Source organism: Myotis daubentonii, chromosome 1 (assembly GCF_963259705.1).
Source record: "Myotis daubentonii chromosome 1, mMyoDau2.1, whole genome shotgun sequence".
NCBI classification, from domain to species: Eukaryota; Metazoa; Chordata; class Mammalia; order Chiroptera; family Vespertilionidae; genus Myotis; species Myotis daubentonii.
This window is the reverse complement of record NC_081840.1, coordinates 63,288,271-63,297,990: the sequence shown is the minus strand read 5'-3', so window position 1 is coordinate 63,297,990 and position 9,720 is coordinate 63,288,271. Positions and strand designations below refer to the sequence as shown.

Sequence of the window (9,720 nt, the reverse complement as noted above, 5' to 3'; positions counted from 1 at the left end):
GTTGAGAAAGCGAGGGCACTGGACAAAGGTGCGGTCCAGGCTCAAGTTCGAGGACGGGCGGTCAGCGTCCCAGGCTCGGGACGCACCCAAGATCGGAGGGCGCCCTTTTCCAGACAGCGAACCCACCCCGTCCAATCCATGCCTTCTTTCAAAAAATCACGAGGCTTTATAGGAAAATGAAACTGAAAATGCGAGTCCCATTCCTAACCTGGTCCAGCACCTCCAGCTAGGAAACTGGTGACGGGCAGGGTTCTGATTGGCGGTTCACTCGGGGGATATAAGCCGAGACGCGAGGTCGCGCCCTCATTTTGCTCCTCTCACTCGGGTGGTGGCAATGGCTTTACCCGTGGCCGTGGTCCTGCTCGGGCTGCTCTGTCTGTCTGGCCTGGACGCCGAACATCGTGAGTGCCCTCTCCTCCGCTTCTCCTCTGCGGGCCCTTCCTCGCCCGCGTTGGCACTCTCTCTGCACCACCCCGGTTCCCCAAGTGCTCTTTTTGGCCACGGGACGGGGCGGGGGGGGGGGCGCGGGGGGAGCGGTGTGGGTTCCTTCTTTCTCTGCGAGCCGGGGTGGAGGGTGGGTGGGGGTCCCGGGGAGACCACTGGCACGCAGGGGGGCCGGGTAGCTAGGGACAAAGTTTCGGCGTGTGGGCAAGCTCCGCAGCGGCCCCGGCGAGGGAGGGTTTCGCTACCGCCCGGTCGCGGGTCCTCTAGCGCCCCGGGCGCAGCTGGAGCGGAAGGCGGGCAGGCTGGTTTCGTGGCGCTGAGCTGGGGACTGATGGGTGGGGACAGGCCTCTGGGGGAGGCACGCGGGGCCAGTCTGCCCACAGCAGCTCTGCTTCGCTGGGAGCCGCTGGGCTCCGGCTTCCTCCCTGCGCCTGCCCGCTTCACCTGTCCCTTCGCGCTTTCCCATGGACGTGGACTCAGACCTTGGCGGGTCTGGCGAAAGCTTTGGGGTGTCCCCGAGCGCTTTCACATCGCTGTTAACTCACTCGCTCCCATTACATGTCGTTTTTCATCGTCCTAAAGCGCTACCTGTTCTTGACAACTCGCAGTGTGCGGGGGACGCTGCGTGCTTTCTGTCCTTTAAGTCTCAATGCAGCTACGATGTTAATACGAAGGTTATTAGCATTTCACCGAGGAGGAAACTGAGGCGGCTAGAGTTTGAGTGACTTAAACACAGGGATTCATGGCGGACAGTCCCTCCTGACTGGAGCATGATGCGGAGGTGGAAGCCTTTGGGCTGTAATTCCTGCGTTTTTCAGAACCGCCTCGTTTAGGTGTGAGATCGTCGAGCTGGGCGGCCGTGGGCCCCTGCTTTCCAGAGGGCTCTCTCTTTGGCTCCTTGCCTGGTGCTTTCCAAGATGACCTAACTCAGCTTCTACTTTCAGTTTTGAAAAAGCCAAGGTTAGTCAGTTATAGCGGTTATAAAACCAGTGATAAGGGCAATCGGAGTGGCTACCCAGCTGTCTGGTGGGACACCAGGACATCGAGCACGTTCCAAATGCCCTGTAATATACTGGACCCTCTCATTTCCTCCTCATAAAGGCCTTTGTGAAGTGTGGTCTTTTGATCATGAGAAAAATGTATTTAATTTATAATTTACTTACAAAATAAAGCATGATGTCTGTGGTCACTATTATTGATATTTGCTGCTGACTGTAGAAGCCTTTTGAAAAATAACAAGCTGACATTTTAAAAAATTTCCAAACTGATATATGCCCTGTGTAGATCATTTTTGTAAGATACACAAGACATAGGTAATGGTGATTGCCTCTGGAGGTTAATTTTCTGCTCTGTCCCATGTGTGGGTTTTTAAAAATATATATATTTTATTGATTTTTTTACAGAGAGGAAGGGAGAGAGATAGTCAGAAACATCGATCAGCTGCCTCCTGCACATCTCCTACTGGGGATATGCCTGCAACCAAGGTACATGCCCTTGACCGGAATCAAACCCGGGACCTTTCAGTCCACAGGCCGACGCTCTATCCACTGAGCGAAACCAGTTTCGGCCCATCTGTGGGTTTTGTTTGCTCTACTGTTAGCATAAGTAAATCTTTTAAGAAGAGGCTGGGTCCAGATTCAAATGCAGGCTTGGCTGATATTGGCCCCCTTCTTAAAAGAGATTTTCATGATGATTTTGCATAAACCCCACCCAGTTCCCTCAAAGTGAGAATTCCAGGCCAGATGAACCCTGCTTTTACTCCTGTGGCATTTATTATATTCTAAGCATTAGAAGCTCAAATACAAAGAGCATTTTGATTTATCTTCACTTTTAACTTTATGGAAATAAACCAGGGCTTCATTTAGGGTACTCAGTCCAGCTCTTGTGGGCTTACTTTTTTTTTTTTTTTAATGTGTTTGTATTGACTTCAGAGAGGAAGGGAGAGATAGAAACATCAGTAAGAAACATTAATGATGAAAGAGAATCATTGATCGGCTGCCTCCCACACGCCCCCTACTGGGGATGGAGCCTGCAACTCGGGCATGTGCCCTTGAAGGAAATTGAACCTGGGACCCTTCAGTCCGAAAGCTGAGGCTCTATTCACTGAGCCAAACCAGCTAGAGCTCTATGGGCTTTTGATATTTTCTCTCCTGGTGACCTTCCCTTCGATGATAGAGTGTTTCTAGGCAGATAAGTACGTTCAGAGTGGTCTGGTACTTCTCCTCTTCCCCACCACCTTCTGGACCTGGAGAGCAGCTGCTCTGTAGTAATCATGAACCCTGAGTATATATATATGTATTTTATTTTTAAAAAATATCTTTATTGATTTTTAGAGAGAGAGAAAGGGAGAGGGAGAAAAACATCAAAGTGAGAAACATTGATTGAGTGCCTCCTGAACGCCCCCTACCGGGGATTGAGCCTGCAACCCCACATGTGCCCTGACTCGGAATCAACGAGCAATCTCTGGGTGCACAGATGACGCTCAACCAACTGAGCCACCCCAGCCAGGGCATATATATTTTAATTATACACATGCATTAGTGTCAGTCTGTATATTTACTAGCAGAACACTTCTCTTCATCTGGATGAAAAATATAGAAATAGACTTTATATCTTATTTCTGCACCTCCAGGATGCATCCCCCTAAGTCATGCATCCCCTTTTTGGAAACCACTGTCCTGCAGCATTATGCAATCTACTTTGAACCCCGCTAGCTATAGAAATCATTTCAGAGTGCTGATTAAAATGCAAATCCCATTTTCATGCATTACTCTACTTGGTCATAATGGAGAGAATGTTCTCCCCCATTTGTCAGAGTCCTCACCCTATCCTATTTTCTAACGCAGCCATTGTTTCCTATTGTTCTCACTCATTTAAGCTATTTGCCAGCTTCGACATATAAACCTTGTAGCCCATGACATCAGGTACAAAAGCAGAGAGGGGCTTGGTGTATAAACTCTGGGCAGGATGTAGTGGTTGTGTTTTGTAAAAACATACTTTGGGTTGACTCTTTTAGTAATCTGAGCAACTAGTAATAATAACATCTGCCATTTACAGAGCATCCGCCATTTACAGAGCCACTTTACTAGACACTACACATAGAGAAGTCAGATGGGTGTCGATCTAGGCAGGAGCAGAATAAAAAAAGAAAGATGTAACATGAGTTTTTTTTTTTTAATGTGGATTCTATGAAGGGTGTATGAGGTGAAAAATGATGTTTGAAAAGTAGGTTAGGGCCAAATCATGTGGGCTTTTGAGTGATGTGTTAAGGAATTTTATGGGTGCTAAGAAGCCATTGAAATAATTGCCAGATAAAGAAGTGATCAAAGACAATACAGTAAAAAAAATGTGCTCTAGCCCTAGCTGGTTTGGCTCAGTGGATAGAGTGTCGGCCTGTGAGCTGAAGGGTTTGATTCCGGTCAAGGGCAGAAGCCTGGGGTGTGGGCTCGATCCCCAGTAGGGGGCATGTAGGAGGCGGGCATGTAGGAGGCAGGCGTGCAGGAGGCAGCTGATCAATGATTCTCTCATCATTAATGTTTCTCTCCCTCTCCCTCTCCTTTCCTTTCTGAAATCAATAAAGAAATATTTTTTAAAAAGTAGAGTACTATTAGGCAACAAATTGATAAAAATAATGTATTACCCTTTCTGGATTTTGGGATCAGCTTTTCTACGTGTCAGCTTTTAAAAATAGCTATTTGTGCCCTAGCCGGTTTGGCTCAGTGGATAGAGCCTCAGCCTGCAGACCGAAGGGTGCCGGGTTCGAATTCGGTCAAGGGCATGTACCTTGGTTGCAGGGTCCTATACACTGGGGCCTTGTTCGGGGCTCATGTAGGAGGCAACCAGCTGATGTGTTTCTCTCACATTGATGTTTCTCTCTGCCTTTCCCTCTCTCTTCTACTCTCCCTAAAAATCAACGGAAAAATATCCTCGGGTGAGGATTAACAACAAAAAAATTGCTAGTTGTTATGATTTATTTTCTCATTTTGATTAAATATCCATTTTCATAGTTAAAAAAAGTTCTTGAGAGCCTCCACAGAAAGGTTCTTAAAGATTTGGCACAATTTCCAGTGACAAAAGAAGATACTATTAGAAGTCTGCTAGAAAAAGCCAAAAAGGCATGTGTAGGGGAATTCTGTGGGAAAGATACTAGGCCAAAGTTTATCCTTCAAAATGGAGGTAGCCTTTGGGAAAAGTGGAAATGGAACTGGGAGAATAAATGATCAAATTTAAACACTTGGTGCCTGATCTAGCTTTTGACCAAGGTAGCCCCAAGTGGAATACTGTGCAATTTTCATTTGTCTTTCTCTGATGTTCCTCAGGGAAACCGAAGGTGCAGGTTTACTCGCGGCATCCACCAGAGAATGGAAAGCCAAATTTCCTGAACTGCTATGTATCTGGGTTCCATCCACCTGAGATTGAAATTGATTTGATGAAGAATGATGAAAAGTTGCCAGTGGAGAAATCAGACCTGTCTTTCAGCAAGGACTGGTCTTTCTACCTTCTGGTGCATGCCAACTTCACTCCCAGCGCAGGGGTTGAGTACAGCTGCATCGTGAACCATGTTTCTCTTTCTGAGCCTATGAAAGTTAAATGGGGTAAGTTTTCAAGTTCTTTCCTTTGCTGTTGACAGTTGTGTCTGAGTAGAGACACAGCATAAGGCTGCTTTGATATTTTTTTAAAAATGTATACCGGGATTGTCAGGAAACATTATTAAACCTCTGATAAGTGGCACCTTCTGTAGCATGGTCCTGGAAATGGTAGTTTTTCCGAGGCAACAGTAAGGATCAGCAATAGCACTTGCACAAATGCATACTCAATTCCAACATTTCTTACCGACTGGCTTCCTTAGGCTTTCCTGACAGCCTCAGGGATACTGAGGACCAACAAGAGTCGCAGGGAAGCCTTTGTAAGTCTTGCTCCACTAGCTCCCCGCAATCCTGGACTCCCCCAGCAGCACTCTGACTGGGTTGGGATCTAGGCTAGTAGGCAGAGTTGGGTCCAACTAGGTCGTTCTAAACAACGTACTCATGGTTAAGGACAGCAGGCCATTCTGTCAGGCATTTGTTAATACGTAGTATTTTAAAAGTAAAACTTATTGTTTTCTTTTTTCTTTCCCTGTTTTCTTTTCCATAGATAAGGACAAGTAACCAGCATCATGGAGGTATGTTTCTAACCTTTTTTTTTTTTAAGTTTCTTTTTTGTTTTGTTCCATTATCCTGGGGACTATTTCCAGGTAGCCCTAATCTGATAGCCCTTAGTCTATGGAGGACATTCATTGGGGTGGCATGTCAGCAGGCAGAGAAGAACCGTGCAGGGTCACAGCCCCTTTTCCTGTGGAGTGGCATGAGGGAGGTGTGTGGCCCCCGCTGTGGCTCTGCACGCATCACCGGCCCTCTAAGGGAGGTCAGGGGAGCTGCTGGTGTGCTGTGACAGGATAGAGCAAACCCACACCACCTGCAAGGGTTTGCTCTTTTTTCTGCCATTTCCACATGGACTATCTCTGGGCCTTCAAAAACGAACCATTCTCTTCTCTTGCATAGCAGTTGCATTATTATTCAGTCAGAAGAGAGGAGTGGCATGGTTCTGAAGATGTCCCATTCCTTCAGCCTCCTGTTGAGCCTTCACTGTGGGCACCGTGTTTGCCTCCTAGAGGCTCCCAGTCCCATAGAGGAGAGAAATAGAAACACTGTTATAATAATGTAAAGATACTAAAATGGATGTAACTACAAGGAGCTTCAGCAGCATGAAAGAGGGAGGAACTGGACTTCTCTGCCTCTTTGGACAGAGTAGAAAAACCTCTTCACATGTCCTGTTATATTTTAGGACAAGGAAATTAATTCAAGAGAGCATTAAAGAAGCTGGGTGACCTGACCAGAGTCACACAGTAGCTGAATGAGAGAGCCAGAATCTGAACTGTAGTGCCAGCAATTCCTTTCGTTTAGGTTGTGGGAGAACCAATGGGATAAACTAAAGGGAAACACTCTTTGAAATGGGTCTGGAAAATTGTCTGCAGCTACTTCCTTTACAAATGGTGTCGTACACAGCAAAAGTTAGACAAGTTGGGTGGTGTGATCTGTAATCCAAACAAAATAAGTATACTTGCTAATAAGACTTTCCTCCCTCTCCCCTCAGGTTTGAAGATGCCTGCCTCATTTGGATTAAACTAATTCAAAATTCTGTTTTCTTTTTAATGCATATACATTATTATGCTTTATGCACACAAATTAAGGGGCAACGCACTGAATTTAACACAAACATCACCTGCTTTATAATTTTACTCTGGGTTTTATGTCTTCCTGGCTGACCTATCTGGGCAGAAGGTTGCTGGCGGCTTAGGACAGGGAGGGGAGAATTCTTATGTTTAAGGTTACCATTATGAGAGGATTTCCATAGAAAATTTACCTTTAATCAATGTTGCAAATATTTTGATATTTTTGCTTCATTAAATAAAACTATGGTAAAACTTGATGTGTTCAGTTTCTTATATCTCTCTCCCTCTCTTACCTTTTTGTTTTCAAACAGGGAAACAATCTTCAAGTGTCACTTGAAGAAGAGTGTAAATCCCTATTCTATAGGGTTTGGTTCATGGAGGAAGGGGCCTCAGTGATCTGCATTTTACAGATGAGGAACAGGATCCCAGAGAAATTAAATGACTTAGTCAGAGGGACACACCTGTCTGCTAAAGACCAGGCTTCCATCTTTTATTTTATTTATTTAATTTATTTTTTAAAATATATTTTATTGATTCTTTACAGAGAGGAAGGGAGAGAGACAGAGAGTCAGAAACATCGATGAGAGGGAAACATCGACCAGCCGCCTCCTGCGCATCCCCCACTGGGGATATGCCCGCAACCCAGGTACATGCCCTTGCCCGGAATCGAACCTGGGACCCTTCAGTCCGCAGGCCGATGCTCTATCCACTGAACCAAACCGGTTTCGGCCAGGCTTCCATCTTTTAGTCGGAGTTCTGTTCCCTGGGCCAAGACCTCAGGAATGTCTATACTCGAAGAGGGAACAAGAGTGTCTGGAGAATTTCATATTTTAGGAAGCAGTAGATAAACTTGGAATGAAAAATACTAGACTTTTCAATTTCAAGGCATAGTTTATACATGATGACCCTCTTGGTGCACTTTTTTATCTGACCAAAAATTTCAGTTAGCTAGTGTTAGGTACTGACAAGATGAATAAAACACAACACTGCTCTCAAATTGCTCAGTTTAGTGGAGTGGCAGACATGCACTCAAACAATTAATGCATCCTGATAAAGAGTATAGGTAGCATAGGAAAGCCCAAAGAACTAGGTCGTAGCATAGGAAAGCCCAAAGAACTAGGTGTTCTCAGGGAACAACAAAAACTTTAGGTAGGTGTTAGGGAAGCCATTTATTTGCCGGAGCTGAGACTTGATGGAAAGTGGTTCTCCCTGTTGGTGAGTGGGGCCTGGGGTGGTCAGGCAGGGGGGGAAATTACGAGATGTATAGAGGTATGACATGTGTGGGTTATTTCAAACAGCAGAGCAAGGGTACCCGAGGGAAGATCTGTAGGAACTTAGCTGAGAAAATTGAAGGGTGACTTAGACCAATAACTTTTCACCCCTGATGCACAGTAGAATTATCTGTGCTACTTATTAAAACATACCAGTTTTTGCCTGGCCAGTACAGCTCAGTGGTTCAGTGTCGACCTATGAACCATGTGGTCATGGTTTGATTCCCAGTCAGGGCACATGCCCAGGTTGAGAGCTCGATCCCCAGGAGGGGGCATGTAGGAGGCAGCCTATCAATGATTCTCTCTCATCATTAATGTTTCTCTTTCTCTCCCTCCCCTTCCTCTCTGAAATTAATAAAAATATATTTTAAAAAAACACACATAGCAGCTCTAAAAAAAATAGAGCCCATTAAAAAAACCCAGCTTTCTAGGTTCCAATCCAGAGCAACTAAACCAGTCTCTAAGGGTGGAGCCCAGACACACAACAGTATTATTATTATCTTAAATTAAGTCCTTATGTTTTTAGAGCAGTTTTAGGAAAACAGCAAAATTGAGAGGAAGGTGCAGAGATTTCCCATATCTTCCCTGCCCCCCCCAACCATAGCCTCCCCCATTGTCAACATCCCTGACCAGAGTGGTACATTTGTTACAACTGATGACCCTACATTGATGTATCATGAGCACCAAAGTCATAGTTTACAGGATGGTTCACTCTTGGTGTGTTGTATGTTCTATGGGTTTGGACAAGTGTATAATGACATGCATCCATCATTATGGTATTATACAGAGTATTTCACAGTCCTAAACATCCTCTGTGCTCCCAACGTTCATTCCTCCTTCTCGCCCCCACAACTTGAAGCAACCATTGATTTTGTTACCCTCCTCAGTTTTGCCTTATCCAGAACGTCATATAGTTGGACTCATGCAGTATGTAGCCTTTTCAAATTGGCTTCTTTCAGTTTGTAATATGCACTTATGGTTCATTCATGTCTTTTCATGACTTGATAGTGCATTACTTTTTAGTGTTAAATAATATGCCATTGTCTGGGTGTACCTCAGTCTATCCATTCAACTAATGAAGAACATAATGGTTCCAAAATTTAACAATTATGAATAAAGATGATACAAATATCATGTGCAGGCTTTTGTGTGGACATAAGTTTTCACAATATTGTGGGTTTTTAAAAAAAACTCTAGATGGTTCTAATGTGTAGCCAAGGTTGAGACCCATTGCGTTAAATCATAAAGGACTTCCTGTCCCATGTCATTCAACAGAACTATTTTGTGAAAAGCTTGTTTGCTGGCTAATGGTCCCATGTAATATCCTCTGGACCATATGCCTCAGTTGCCCATTTCAGAACTAGGAGCTGATCAGAGAGGAGGAATACTGGGGCTTAACTGTGCTCATTAAATACAATTGTGCAATGCAAATTAAACAAAAATCTCAATGTCGATAATAAAGCGTTAGACCTTACATATTGACAGAAAAATAACCATGCCATATTGCTGAAATAAAAAAGTAACTTCTAGAAAAATGTCATGAATTATATACTTGTATCATACACAAAAGCAGATCTGTAAAGTCATGTCCTAAATTACTGTTAGTGGCTACTCAAGGAGAAGGGTAAACAAAGAAAAGGAAGCTGACTAGTCTGTAAGGAAATTAATTTGCTAACAGCCATTTGGCTGAGTATCAGTGAGCATTTTCCTGTGTGTGTGTATGGGGGAAGGGATTGGGGGAGGGTTGGGAGTGGAGGAGTGATGGTGAAACAGTACAGGCTCATATCTTTTTTT

General features: G+C 44.6%; 1 protein-coding gene across 2 annotated transcripts; it reads left to right on the top strand.

Moving 5' to 3' along the window:
* Positions 1–239: 239 nt before the first annotated feature.
* B2M (beta-2-microglobulin) lies at positions 240–6,910 on the top strand. 2 transcript variants are annotated; one of them, XM_059702630.1, is made up of 4 exons: positions 240–401; positions 4,764–5,039; positions 5,578–5,605; positions 6,577–6,910. In XM_059702630.1, the coding sequence occupies exons 1-3, from the start codon at positions 335–337 to the stop codon at positions 5,589–5,591; spliced, it is 357 nt and encodes a 118-aa protein (XP_059558613.1). In that variant the 5' UTR covers positions 240–334; the 3' UTR covers positions 5,592–5,605; positions 6,577–6,910. The 2 variants fall into 2 exon arrangements, with proteins under 2 accessions (XP_059558613.1, XP_059558606.1); XM_059702623.1 differs by lacking the exons at positions 5,578–5,605; positions 6,577–6,910 and having other exon boundaries at positions 4,764–5,086.
* Positions 6,911–9,720: the final 2,810 nt, after the last annotated feature.

What these genes read in the sequence shown, in the direction of transcription:
- B2M (XM_059702623.1), top strand. Translation starts at nt 335, where the DNA reads ATGGCTTTACCCGTGGCCGTGGTCCTGCTCGGGCTGCTCTGTCTGTCT. An exon ending in TGGCCTGGACGCCGAACATC is followed by an intron (nt 402 to 4,763) that starts GTGAGTGCCCTC and finishes GATGTTCCTCAG; the next exon opens with GGAAACCGAAGGTGCAGGTT.